Source organism: Hippopotamus amphibius, chromosome 5, assembly GCF_030028045.1.
Source record: "Hippopotamus amphibius kiboko isolate mHipAmp2 chromosome 5, mHipAmp2.hap2, whole genome shotgun sequence".
Classification (NCBI taxonomy): domain Eukaryota; kingdom Metazoa; phylum Chordata; class Mammalia; order Artiodactyla; family Hippopotamidae; genus Hippopotamus; species Hippopotamus amphibius.
Window position 1 is genome coordinate 129004399 of NC_080190.1, and position 15159 is coordinate 129019557.

Genomic DNA, 15159 nt, shown 5'->3' on the forward strand with positions numbered 1-15159 from the left:
CTTTCCAGGAGAGATAACACTTGAACAATACAGTAGAAAAAGAATACAGAAAGAGAGGCTAATGAGTTAGCAGGAAAAAAAAAAATAAGATAGTAAGAACAGCATATTTATAGCAATCTGATAGATTGTTATGGCCTAACTTTACTTCATCATCTTGGATTAATTTTTTATATACTATTAGTGTCATTGGTACATGCGTGCTATTCTTTCTCTCTCAGAGCATTTCCTAATTTAGAGAGAAACTGAGTGCAAATAAAACTGGATCAATTCTTGTTCTCAGAGCTCAAATTCAATACAATTTAATGCCTTTTAATTGCTACCCTATTTTTCATTAATTTTTACATCACATCTAATTTCTACAATGACCACTGGAATTTGATAGAAAAAAAAAAGTTAGGCTTGATTCTAACATCATTTTTAAAACCTACTTCCAACAATATTTTTAACATCTATTGGGGCATCCTACTCTATTTTAAATTGAAAGCTTTATCACTGTTAACAGCTGACTCCCCTTGGGGACAAACAGCAGACACATCTCCCTGGACAAAAAGCTGAAATTAGCTTATAAATATTATTTATGACTTTTTTAATGTCCACATGACTTCTTATATTTTTAATAACTAGTTTTGTGCATTTTGTTTGTTATGTGGTTATGAAATAAAAATATTTTAGCTGCATATATTTTGACCTAGAATGAAAATCTGAAAGAAAACTATTACAGTTACAAACACAGAATGAGTGGATTTGTATTACTAATTCACAAATAATGATTTCTAGTAAGATTGTTTTTTAATTAAGATTTCTAAGTGGTTTACCTAGGATACATCTTAAGAAATAAAGCAACTGGACCAGTCTGCACCTACCTCTGAGGGTGTCAAAAATTATCCACACTCCGGTTATATTAAAACTTCTGTTGGCTGCACTGTCTTATCAGCACTTTCCATTCAAGGCTACTGTCTCCCCAGTCACTGCTGTTCAGGTGTGAACATGTTACATCAGCTCATTTGTAACTGCGGTGTGAGCCAAAATGGATGCCCCATTGAGATTTGCATGAAAGAGGAGCAGCGTGCAGTGATTCATTTTTTGGGGTCTGAGGGTGTACCTGGTGCCGTTATTTATCGAAGACTTTGTGCTCAGTATGGAGAAACTGTTTTGTCGCGAAGAAGTGTGTGTGAATGAATAGAGATGCTTATTGAAAAGCTGAAGCCTAAACTTCAGATTAAACGCAGAGGCCTGCTATCCAAGGGCACTGTGATCTTGCATGACAATGCACGTCCACACACTTCTGCCCACACTGTCGACACTCTGCAAAACTTTGTTTTGAGGTGTTAAAGCATCCTCCCTATAGTCCTGATCTTGCTCCATCCGACTTTCACCTGTCTGGTCCCCTGAAAGCAGCCCTACGAGGACAAAGATTTACTTCTGATGAAGAAGTGAAGACAGCAGTGTATTCGTGGCTTGCAGCTCAGCCTAAAATATTTTTTAATGAGGGAATACAAAAGCTTGTTGACAAAGGGACAAAGTGTATTGAAAAACAAGGAGATTATGTTGAAAAATGATGTATTTGTCTTTTTCTAAAAATTAATTAAAATAAATTCTACAGCCAGAGTGCAGATAATTTTTGACTCAGCCTTGTAGATACAAAAATATAAACCAAAATATATTCCTATGAATTCTCGAATGTAAAAATCACTTAAATGAGGCATACTGGAATATGGAGCCTATGCTGATTAGCCATCATAAAACACCGAGACAAAAAGAGTAGGAGAATTGGTCTGTGTAGCAGAATATCCCTTGGCAAAAGAGAAAGCTGTATGGTTACGGGAAAAAAGGATACATAAGAAAGTAAGATCCTATTGACAGTGTATTATTTAAACAGCTTTGAAAACAAAATATTAATCCTTTACATTTGTCTGTTTCTCACCTCATTCCACCAATCTTACTTCTTTGCCATACGTTTGTCTTTGGGATACTTATATTTACTTGGGAAAATATTTCCAATTTTACAATACAGATCCACTTGCTTATACCCAACCTTTCTGAACTGGGTAGATAAAACAACAACATGATTTTATCTTCAGGGCATTTATAATCTCATTACCAAGACAAGCTCTATTCATATATAACAAAACCTTTTTAGTTAGATGCAACCAAGTGCCAAAAGATATGATGCAACTAACAATTGCATAGGAAAGTTCAATCAAGTCAGGAAATTGTAACTTGAAAGATAAGTAATTATACAAACTAAAGATGAGGGAGAATAGTCTCTTTAAGGATGATTTGCACCGGAACTAAATTATTTTCATTATTTAAAAAAAGAACTGTTTTTCTCTTTTCAGCTTCATGGTGGATCCTGAGCAACTAGATGTTCCTAAACATTTTCTTTATGGTTCCAAGTGAAAAACAAGTGTTCTTATCTAAAATGTGAATTAGAAAATTCTCTGTACTTGTTAATCTACTCTCTACTTTTGTTTAAATATATTTTCCCTAAGATATGCACTCTTCTTAAATGTCTTCTATAACTTCATCTTTCATGTGAATTTTAGCTCAACTTTCAAAGTTCACTATTATTCTCAACATTTGCTGCTGTATTGCTACAATCCTAATATATGAAAAAGTATACACATGAAGGAACAAAATTGTTATGATAAGGAAAAAATATTTAAAGTGAGAACTTTTATTAGAGTATTACTTCATAGGACAGCTTTTGTATCATAGGACAGCTTTTGTAGATCTGTCATAAACTATAAAGCTTTATTCTTCAGTAATACCTACTCCATTCTCAACTCATAATCCTATGACTATTCACTTTATGTTACTTAAAATGCTAATACATAATCCAATATGACTGATATCCTTATATGCAGAGAGAGAGACAGCAGGGATGCATGTGCGCAGAGAAAAGGCCACATGAGGGCACAGTAAGAAAGAAGGTAGCCAAAAGTAAGCCAAGAAGGAAGGTCTCAAGAGAAGCCAACTCTGCTAGCATTCTATTCTGGACTTTTAGTCTCTAGAACTGTGAGAAAATATCTTTCTGTTGTTTAAGCTTAAAAAGAAGTTAATACATGAGCATAAACCAACCTTCACTATAACCAATAGAATCTTCATCCACCTGTCAAGTTATGAACTGGTTTTTCACAAGTGAACAATTCTATGACAGTATACCATTTAGTAATATAATACCATTATATCATTTATTAGCATCATAATTCTTTGTATATAAGTTAAACAAATCAAGAAAAGAGGAGAGTTTTACTTTAAGAAAATGTGGTTCAAAATTTTTGGCACATGATCCAGAGGGTCTAACTTTTATGAAAAATAGACATTTGCATTTAAATAATTTCAAAATATTTTAAAACCAAAATTTTAACTTATGTGATCAAAGAATTATAAAACAAGTGTAAAGCTTCAGGAAAATAATAAACTATGTAGTGGGCAAAAACATCTATTTTCCAGTTTCAACACTAGAATGACTACAATCCCAGTTTCACTAGAACAGCTAAAACTAGGTACCTTATACACTCTGCTGTACAAGCTCATAAATTAAATATTTTTAATAAAATCTTTTATTGTGATAAATGCTGCTAATGAAAATGCAATGCATATAGAAATTTGTTACCATGTTATTCTCTAGTCCAAACTCCTGTGAAACCACAGGTCTTCCAGGAAACAAACATAAGGTGAATTTTTCCCTTTTTTTTTTTTTTTTAACTGTTGGAAAACAGACAAAAAGGAAGGTTGAACTAAAATCTTATTTTTTATATATGGAAGTTAACCTAACATACCTTTTCAAACTAATTTATGGAGTATTAACTTTTACCAATACCCTCAATCCTCATGTGATCTAAATAAAATTAAAGAATTTTTAATAGCTTCTACTACAAATAGGTAGTAAATATTGACACACACACATGTGTGTGTGGTTTCTAAAGATGACAAACACTATGAAACAAAACCTGGTGCAACTCTTTTAATTTACATACAAAGCAAAGAACAACATGAATGGAGATGTACAATGATTATTCAAACAAGCTATACATATGTACAAAGGCAAATAGATAATAAAAGTCTTTGCAGTCTCACTCTGATTATATACAGTAAGAAAGGATCAAAAGATTTTGAAACCTTGGGGACTTCTAATATACAAACTCTTCTTGAAAATGCTGGTTACAAATGATTTCAAAAATACAAATTATAGCCAATCAAAATATTGTTCTGGCCAGTCCATTTCAGTATCAGATTCAGAAAGTACATCAAGTCTTTTGGATACTAGGCAGTTTCCAAAGTAGAAAAAATGGTTCTGCCCTCAGTAACAGTGCTAAGTGGAAGGGCTCTTTGGATTCCAAATTGGAATAGGCTCTATCATATTTTTTTATGAGTCAACAGACTTGGAGAAAAGGCAAATGATAAAGCAAACCAATTTAATTATATGGTAATTCTTACCCCAGCTCTTTTTTTATTACTTTTTCATTGAGATGACCCCAGCTCTTATATAAATTACATGTATTTTTATGTACATGTGTGACAGTGTGTGTGTGTATTCATACACACATAAATACTAGAAGCTATCGTAAAAAGGGAAACAGTAGGGCCAAAACAAGTGAAAAAAACTGGGCCCTAGGTATAAACTCATTTGTAAGTAATGAATAAATTTATGGCTAGGGTTTTTTTTTTCCTATTTAAAAACAAAATCTTTTTCTGGTGAACAAAGCAATGTAAAGTAGTATATATACTAAAGACCAAGATGGGAAACCTGCCATGGATTAAAGTTTGAATCTGGGAACAAGCCCAAAGACCAGAAAAGAAAAAGGTACTGGTTTTAGGAGTTTAGAATTCAGTAAGATAAACTTTCTGCCAAATGATGTCCTTGAATGCCTTGCCAAAAGACCTGGGATCTGAGAGAATCTGAGAGAATAGAACTAGGGAGAGTTTACACTTACCTTTATATCAGCAAATTCTTTGTGACGCTATGCTGGGACAAACTTTTATTTTTATTTCTTTTTTTTTTTAACAAGAATGCCAAATTGCAGGAGATTTATTGTATAAAATTTCTAGGAGCTAAAAGTTTAAACCCCCAAATTCTTCATCCATACATATTCTTCTTATAAGAATTAAAGAACTGAAACTTAATGCACCTCAATTATTTGCAAATGCCTCAATTATTCCTCTTTTTGGAAATAAAAGAATCTTAGACAATGTTGTTACTATCACAAACCTAGAGATCAATCATATATTTGAAAAGAAATACCTCTTAAAATAGTCTCCCTCCTGTCATTGAGAACTATTCATTGAACAACCTGAATCATTCTGAGCCTCTAGAAAGATTATAAAGATCCTTTCAAGTGCTGGTATGAAATCAGTGGGAAACAGAACAAAAGCAACTTTAAAAGTAACAAGAAATTATGTATCATATATACATCGTATCAAATACTTTATATTTGAGAATCTTTACAGCTTACATTTCCATTCCATTATTACAAGTGATGAAAAACAAAATTATGCAAGCATGCAAATTATAAATACACAGTCTTCCCATTTCACTAACTAAATTCCTACTTTTCAATGTTACTTCCCAATTTATGCAGGAAACTGCCTGTAAAGCTGAAACTGATTAGAAAATTCTTTATAGTTTAAAATATCTCTCTCATTTTAGGAGAAACCAAATACCCAACCATCAAAATTAAAAGTAAATTGAATTGTCGCAGTCTATTACAATTATTGTTACTAGATCCACTTCATTTGCAGGTGTCCAAAATATAAAACGAATAAATTCTTTATCTTCAAATACATATGTTCTTAAAATGCTACTTAAAGCTTTGGTTGTTTTCCTGTAATAAAGAAGAAAAAGTTAATTTATCTATTAGATTGAATGAATGCAGTTTTTACTAATTATCTTATCAAACCAAATACTGTGACCTATTAAATGTTTGGAGATCTAAATGCATGTTACTATATAAACTATTAAAGTAACTGGAATTTGTCAAATAAAGCAGTTCTCCTGTGTTTACTAAAACATATATAATTCATTTTAAAATATATTAGACTGTATTCCAAACCTGTTGTTCTGTTTTTGTGGTATCTGATGTTTTTAAATGTTAATAATGCATAAAACAAAAGTAAACTCAATTCTAATGCATAAGGTTTGTTCAAAATAATGTGTATTTCAATATTTTATTGACAAAATAAAATGTTAGAAATGGAAAGCCTTCAAATGAGAAAGTGACTATATTTTTATACAGCGCTGAAATTTAGATTTATTCTTATAGACCAAGGATTATATGCCCCTAAGATCTCTGAACAGGTAGAAAAATTCAAATATCATCAAGGATGCTTTACCTTAGTCCTGTGTGCAAGGTATTATGAAAAAAACTTTCAAATTTATGCTTTAATTTTTAAAAGAACTGGGGAGGTGTCTGCAAGGTAGGGAGTTTAAATTAAGATATATTGATATACACTATGAATAAATTAAAATTGTAATTAAGAAAAAAAATCTATGGATTCCAAAGGGTATGAAATCCCCCAAATGGAGAACACAGGAGGTATTTTATATCTCACATTTGACCCATTCTTGGCATACCTATATTCTGAGCTCATCTCAATAGAATACTATAGGCATACCTCACTTTATTGCTCTTTGTAGATACCGTGTCTTTCACAAATTGAAGGGTTGTTGCAACCTTTCATCAAAGAAGCCTATAGGCACCATTTTTCCAACACCATCTGCTCACTTTGCATCTCTGTGCCATATTTTGGTACTTTTCCCAATATTTCAAACTTTTTCATTAGTATTATTATATTTGTTATAGTGATCTGTGATCAGCTGATGTTACCATAGCAAAAAGATTACAACTTGCTAAAGGCTCAGATGTTGGTTAGCATTTTTTTAGCAATAAATAAAGTATTTTTAATTAAGATATATAAATGTTTTTTTTTTCAGACATAATGCTGTTGCACAACTAATAGCAGTATAGTGTAAACATAATATGCACTGGGAAACCAAAAAATTCGTGCAACTCCCTTTATTGCAATATTCTCTTTATTGTGGTCTGGAACCAAACTCACAACATCTCTGAGGTATGCTTATATACCTTTTATATGCCTTTACCTATATAAAATGGTGTTTATGAAAACTATAAATAACAAAAAAGTCAAATTCCAGTCAAAATGGAAGACCATAAAAGATGAAAATCAATACTTAGTACATAATGAGAGATAAGTACCATACTAAAAGCACTTTCATACATTTCATTTAATCCTAACAATTAGAGATCATACATACCCTTATCACAATTGCAAAACTGAGGCTCAAGAATGTTAAGTGACTTGCCTAAGTTTGAACAATATACCAGTACACAGGTGGAGCTACAACTTGAACCCCAGCCTGATGCCAAAACTCATGTCCTTTCCAATCAATATCCTGAAAGATACATGTATGTATTTATTGTGTGTATTTATTTTGATAGAATTTGATGAGGTGACACAGAAATATAAAGGGCTAAGAAACAGCAAAGACATGTTGAAGAACAGTAAGTGTTGTTTTACTGAAGGAGTAACTGAACAGAGAGCCCAGAAACAGACCACACATAAATATATTGCCACAAAGGTGGCAATCCTTTCACTAAATATTGTCAGGATGACTGGCTATCCATAAAGGAAAAAAATAAAACTTCACCCCTACCTCACACCATATAGTAAAATCAATTTCAGGTGAATTATAAAACTTAACTGGAAAACAAAACAATAGAAAAATATTTTCCAAAATATGATGATTCCATTCTATTTCTTGACCAGAGTGGTAATTACTTACAGTAACTGGTTATGTTACACATTTAGATTTATGTACTTTTCTGAATTATATTTCACAATGAGAAAGATTAAAAATGTTTAAAAGAAATATTTTAAAATTAAAACAATACAAAAATCTTTAAAAGATAAATATTTAGAACTAAAACAATAGAAAACTAGAAAACTACTTACTGGTTTTTGAAGTACAATGGGATGATCAGGCAGAAAGTCTGGTTTTTTTTTACAGATGGAAACACTTGAGAGCTTCAACAGGAAATCTCTGCTGTATTTGATTCTCTCTGAGATATTAAAACATCAAATGTAATGTTATAAAGCACAAAACTCTCCCAGAAACCTTTCTGGCTCATTTCTCTCTGGATGTCCTTTAACTGTCCATTATTTTATAAAATGTTAAGTAGCTTTTACATAAAAGAAGGGGGGGAAGCTCTGACAAACATCTACTGCCTCCAATTTTCCTTTTACATAGAAACAAAGCCAATTAATCAAGGAAAAATTTCAGAAAATTGGTAATGCATGGCTTCTTTTATCTGGTTATTCATATCTAGTAGAGAAATCTTGTATTATAAAATATAACAACTATAACACCTATTGGGCAATTCAGATCCTGCCAAAATGGAACCCTAAGTCTTTAATATTAACTGCTAAAAATTCAATACAATCAAATAAATTCAATTCAAGAAAGATTTATTGTACACTTACTGTGTATCAAGGACTATGCAAGGTAATGATGAAAATGCTCCAAAATAGGGTCCCTATCTTCAAGGGGAACAATCATTTAAATATCTGCAGATTTCTCACCAGAGACTATCACCATCTTAGTCTATATTAGACTATTTGCTGGGCCAGAAATAGTGAAGATATAATCTTTAAAATGCTAACAGAAAAGGACTAGCAAACCAGATTTCCATACTGTGAAAAAATACAAAAAATATATATTGGTCTCTGTCCCTAGTTCCTGGCACAGAGCTCCTTTCCCTTGTAATTTCCTAAGTGATAAGAACACTAGGAGCATCTTTTGTTCTAATATTTGTTCCTTGACCCTAGTTCCTGACAAAGAGCTCCTAAATCCCTTAAAATTTTCTGGGTGATTTGGTCTTCTGATCTAATGAGGTGACTCTTGGTGGGCTCTTGGATGGGAGCTGGTCACCAGAAAGACCAAGCCATGATTAGAAGCTTGGAATTTTCAGCTCCACCCCTACATCCTCTAGGAAGGGAAGAGGGGCTGGAGATTGAGTTAATCATTGAGTGTACCTACGTGATGAGGCCTCCATAAAAATCACAAAAGTACAGGGTTTGGAGATCTTCTGGGTGGGTGAACACATCCATGTACCAGAACACTGGTATAACTCAACTCCTTGGGGACAGAAGCTCCTGCACTTGGGACCCTTCAAGACCTTGCCCTAAGTATATCTTCATTTGGCTATCCATCTATATTCTAAATCATACCCTTAATTATATAATAAACTGGTAAATGTAAGAAAGTGGTTTCCCTAAATTCTGTAAGCTGTCCTAGAAAATGACAGAATCCAAGAAGGGGGTCTTGAGAACCTTTACTTCTAACTGTCATCTGAAGTGGAGGGTAGTCTTGTGGGGACCAGGTCCTTAACCTGTGGCATCTCCATTAATTCCAGTTAATGTCAGAATTAACTTGAATTATAGGACACCAAGCTGGCTTTACAATGAATTGCTTGATATGTGGAAAAACCACACATCTAGTGTCAGAAGTATTGTATCAGTAGAGCATTGAGAATAGAGGAAAAACATAGGAAGAGTGTAGTTTTTCTCTTATACATAGCCAGTGAAAAAATCCTTCAGGAATGCATATGAAGTAAAAAACATTTTCAGATGAAAGAAAACTAAAAGAATTTGTCACCAGCAGACCTGAACTATAAGAAACACTAAAGGAAGTCCTCTAAGTTGAAGGGAAATGATACTAGATACAGTCTTTAATCTTCAGATTAAAAGGAGAACAAAAGAGAAATGGTAAATAGCTGGATAAATATAACAGACTCCTTTTCCCCCCTCTAAGTTTTATGAAAATATGTATTACTGTTGAAAAGCAAAACTTCTGACATCTGGTGGGACTGCCAAGTTATGGAGATATGATGCATACAGCTATACCAAAAAGGTCAATGCAGTGGGATAAAGGAAAGGAAACTACATATGGTTCCTAAGTTTTACCATCACTGTTTTTCATGAAGTTCAACATTAACAAGTACATTGAGAAAGTTAGTATTATAAACCCTAGGCCAACCAATTAAAAATACAAAGAAATATAGCTAAAAATATGATATAATGAAATATCAAAAATAAAACTTAAGAAAATCTAAAAAAGTAGAAATGGGAAAACAAACAAAAACCAGGACAAACAGAAAACAAATAATAAAATGACAGGCCTAAAAATTCAACCATATCACATTAAATCTCAATGATCTAAGCCAGAGTCAGCAAAATTTTTCTATAAATGACCAGAAAGTAAATACTTGAGGAGCTTGTGACATACAATCTCTGTCACAACTACTCAACTCTGTCTTGTAGTAGAAAAGCAAACACAGATAATAACTAAATAAATCATATGGCCATATTCCAATAAAAGTTAACTTCCAAAATGGGCATTTGGCCTGAGGGTCATAGTTTACTGACTCCTAAGTTAAACACTGCAATTAAAGGCAGTAATTTGACACAATGAATAAAAAAGAGACCCTGTTACATGCTGCCTGCAAGAGATATACATTAAACATAAAGATACAGATAGGTTGAAAGTAAACAGATATAAAAAGATACACCACACAAAGACAGAATTAGAAGGCTGTAGTGGCTATCTTAACATTAGATAAAAAGATAACAATTATCAATGTGTTTTGTCTAAGGAGAGTTTCAAAATGCATGAAGCAAAAACTGACAGAAATAAAGGGGGTAACACACAATTCCACAAAAATATTAGGTAATGTAAAAACCCTTTCCTCAGCAATTGATATAACTAGACAAAAAAAAAAAAGATCAGAAAAGACACAGATCTAAACAATACTATCAACAACCTTGATTTAACTGACAATTATAAAAACTACATCAATGACTGCAAAATACAAATTATATTCACATAGATATGGTACAGTAGTAACCAAGACAGACCATATGTTGGCCATAAAACAAGATTCAATAAATTTAAGAGGCTTGGAGTAAAAGAGGACTCAAAGAAATAAAATCAGAAATGAAAGGGGAGATGTTACAACTGATACCACAGAGATACAAAGGGTAAGATAATATTATGAACAGTTATATGCAACAAACTTGACAACCTCTAAAAAACTGATAAATTCCTAAAAACATACAACCTACCAAGACTGAATCATGAAGAAATAGAAAATATGAAAGACTGATTACTAGTAAGGAAATTGAATCAGTAATCAAAAACCTCCCAGCAAACAAAAGTCCAGGACCACATGGCTTCACTGGTGAATTCTACCAACCATTCAAAGAAAAATTAATACTAATCCTCAAACTCTTTCAAGAAATAGAAGAGGAAGAACACTCCCAAATTCATTTTATGAGGGCAGCATCACCCTGATGCAAAAACCAGAAAAAGATGCCACAAGAAAAAAAATTACAGGCCAATATTCCTGATGACATTGATGCAAATATCCTCAACAAAATATTAGCAAACCAAATTCAACAATACATTAAAAGGACCACAGAGCATGATCAAGTTGGGTTTATTCCAGGGATGCAAGGATGATTCAATATCCACAAATCAATATGATACACCACATCACAAAATGAAGGATAAAAACCATATGATATCTCAATAAATACAGAAAAAGCATTTGACAAAATTCAACATCCATTTATGATAAAAACTCTCAGCAAAGTGGGTATAAAGGAAATATACCTCAACATAATAAAGGACATATATGACAAGCCCACAGCTAACATCATACTCAATGGTGAAAAGCTGAAAGCTTTACTTCTAAGAGTAGGAACAAGACAAGGGTGGCCACTCTTACCTCTTTTATTCAATATAGTTCTAGAAGTACTAGCCAGAACAATTTGGCAAGAAAAAGAAAAAGGCATTCAAATTGGAAAGGAAGAAGTAAAATTGTCATTATCTACAGATGACATAAACACACACACACACACACAAAACGCTAAAGACTCTACACCAAAAATCATTAGAACTAATAAGTGAATTGAGTCAAGCTGCAGGATACAAAATCAATATATAAAAATTTGTTGTGTTTCTATATACAAACTATCAGAAAGAGGAGCTAAGAAAACAATCCCAATTACAATTGCATCAAAGAATAAAAAAAGTTAGCAATAAATGTAATCAAGGAGGAAAAGACCTGTATGCTTTAAGACATAAATTAAAGGAAATGACGATGACACAAATAAATGGAAAGATATTCCGTGCTCACGGATCAGAAGAGTTAGTATCGTTAAAATGTCCATACTACCCAAAGCAATCTACAGATTCAATGCAATCGCTATCAAAATTCCAATGGCACTTTTCACAGAAATGGAACAAACAAATCCTAAAATCTGTAGAACCATAAAAGACCCCAAATAGCCAAAGCAATCTTGAAAAAAGACAACAAAGATGGAGGCAACACATGCCCTGATTTGAAACGATATTACAAAGCTACAGTAATCAAAACAGTACAGTATTGGCCTAAAAACAGACATAATAGATAAATGGAACAGAATAGGGAGCCCAGAAATAAACCCACTAATATATAGTCAATTAATATACAGCAAAGGAACCAAAACTATACAGTGGGAAAAGGACAGTCTCTATTCAATAAATGGTATTGGGAAAGCTAAACAGCAACATGCAAAAGAATGAAACTGGATCCTTTACTTTACACTGTACACAAAAAGCAACTCAAAATGGATTAAATGCCTGAATTTAAGACCTAAAACCACAAAACTGCTGGAAGAAAACATAGGCAGTAAGCTCTATGACACTGGTCTTGGCAATAATTTTTTGAATTTGACACCAAAAGCAAAGGCAAAAAAAGTAAAAATAAATGAGTGGGACTACATCAAACCAAAAATCTTCTGCATAGTAAAAAAAAAATCTACAAAATGAAAACACAGCCTACTGAATAGGAGAAAATATTTGCAAATCATATATCTGATAAGGGGCTAATATCCAAAATATATGAAGAATTCATACAATTCAATAGCAAAAAAACCCCCAAACAATCCAATTAAAATATAGGCAGAGGATCTGCATAGACATTTTTCCAAAGAAGACATGCAGATGGCCAACATATACAAGAAAGGATGCTCAACACCACTAATCATCAGGGAAATGCAAATCAAAACCACAATCAGATATCATCTGTTAGCAAGGCTGTCATAAAAAAAAAAAAAAAAAAACAAGAAATAGGTGTTGGCAAGGATGTGGAGTAAAGGGAACATTTATGCGCTGTTGGTGGAAATGTAAATTTGTGCAACCATTATGGAAAACAGTATGACGTTTCCTCAAAAATCGAAAAAAATACCACGTGATCTAACAATTTCACTTCTGGGTATTTCTAAAGAAAACAAAAGTACTAATTTGAAAACATGCTGGCTGCAGGATATTTACAATAAACAAGACATGAAAACAAACTAAGTTGTCCACTGATGGATGAATGGATAAACCAAATGTGGTGTACACACACACACACACACATATATATAATGCAATATTATTCATCCATAGAAAAAGAAAATCTTGCCACTTGTGACACATGCATGGACCTTGAGGGCATGATGCTAAGTCAGAGGGAGAAAGACAAATACTGTATGACCTCACTTATACGTGGAATCTTAATAACAAAACAAAACACCCCACAAATTTACAGATGCAGAGAACACCCAAGGGGTAGACGAAGTGGGTGAAGTGAGTCAAAAGGTACACATTTCCAGCTATATAATAAGCCCTATGGATGTAATGTACACAGCACGGTGACTATAGCTAATATTACAGTATTGCATATTTGAAAGTCACTAAGAGAGTAAATCTTAAAAGTTCTCATCACAAGAAAAAGAAAATTTTGTAACTATGTATGCTGACAGATATTAATTAGACCTACTGAAGTGATCATTTCCCAATATATACAAATATCAAATCATTATGTTGTACATCTGAAACTAATATAATGTATATGTCAACTTTACCTCAATAAAAAATGCTAAAAAATAAATTAAGAAGCTTGAAACCATATAGACTATATTCTCTGACAGCAAAGTAAATTAAGAAATCTATTAATAAGATATCCAGAAAAACCTCAAATATCTTGGAAATTAAATAACATAGTTTATAATAATCCACAAGGCAAAGATAAAATAATAAGTTAAAAATATTTTAAACCTAATGACAATTAAAATATAATGTAAAAATTGATAGAGTGCTGCTAAAGTAGTGCCCCAAGGGAAACATAAATTCTTTATTTTAACTGAAATATAGTTGACTTACAATACTGTGTTAGTTTCAGGTGATTATATATATTATATACAATATATATAAATATATTATATAAGTTTATATAATATATATATTTTCACAGATTATTTTTCATTATAGGTTATTATAAGATATTTAATATAGTTCTGTGCTGTAGAGTAAATCTTTGTTGCTTATCTACTTTATGTATAGCAACTTATATCTGTTAATCCCATACTCCTAATTTATCCCTCCTCCCCTGCCTTTCCCCTTTGGTAACCATAAGTTTGTTTTCTATGTCTGTGAGTCTGTTTCTGTTTTGTATATAGATTCCTTTGTATTATTTTTTAGACTCCACATATAAGTGAACATGTAATATTTGTCTTTTTCTGTCTGACTTACTTCATCTAGTATGATATTCTCTAAGTCCACTGATATTGCTGCAAATGGAAATATTTCATGCTTTTTATGGCTAATATTCCATTGGTATATATACCATATCTTCTTAAGCCAATTGACTGTTGATGGGCACCTGGGTTATTTCCATGTCTAGGCTATTGTAAATAGTGCTGCCATGAACACTGGGGTGCGTGTATCTTTTCAAAATTGAGTTTTCATCTTTTCCAGATATATACCTAGGAGTGGGATTTCTGGGTCAAATGGTAACTCTATTTTTAGTTTTTTGAGGAACCTCGATATTGTTTTCCATAGTGACTGCACCAATTTATATTTCCACCAACAATGTAAGAGAGTTGCCTTTTCTCCACACCCTCTTTTATTATTTGTAGACTTTTTGATGATGGCCATTCTGACCAGGTGTGGCTTTGATTTGCATTTCTCTAATAATTAGCAACATTGAGCACCGTTTCATGTGCCTCTTGGTCATCTGTATGTCTTCTTTGGAGAAATGTCTGTCTAGG

The 15159-nt window shown here is 32.5% G+C and overlaps 2 protein-coding genes across 2 annotated transcripts in view; one reads left to right on the forward strand and one right to left on the reverse strand.

Annotated features, from left to right (window-relative positions):
- NECAB1 (N-terminal EF-hand calcium binding protein 1) overlaps positions 1–3221 on the forward strand; it is a 260566-nt gene extending 257345 nt beyond the window's left edge. The window contains exon 13 of the mRNA XM_057736117.1: positions 2340–3221. Within this exon, the coding sequence (XP_057592100.1) occupies positions 2340–2365 (26 nt within the window). The 3' untranslated portion in view covers positions 2366–3221. The remainder of the gene's footprint in view (positions 1–2339) is intronic.
- A 740-nt stretch (positions 3222–3961) lies between these two features.
- The window catches only part of C5H8orf88 (chromosome 5 C8orf88 homolog), a 40356-nt gene continuing 29158 nt past the window's right edge, over positions 3962–15159 (reverse strand). Inside the window, exons 5-6 of the mRNA XM_057737180.1 lie at positions 7978–8084; positions 3962–5828 (exon numbers count right to left, since the gene is read on the reverse strand). Of these exons, the coding sequence (XP_057593163.1) occupies positions 5805–5828; positions 7978–8084 (131 nt within the window). The 3' untranslated portion in view covers positions 3962–5804. The remainder of the gene's footprint in view (positions 5829–7977; positions 8085–15159) is intronic.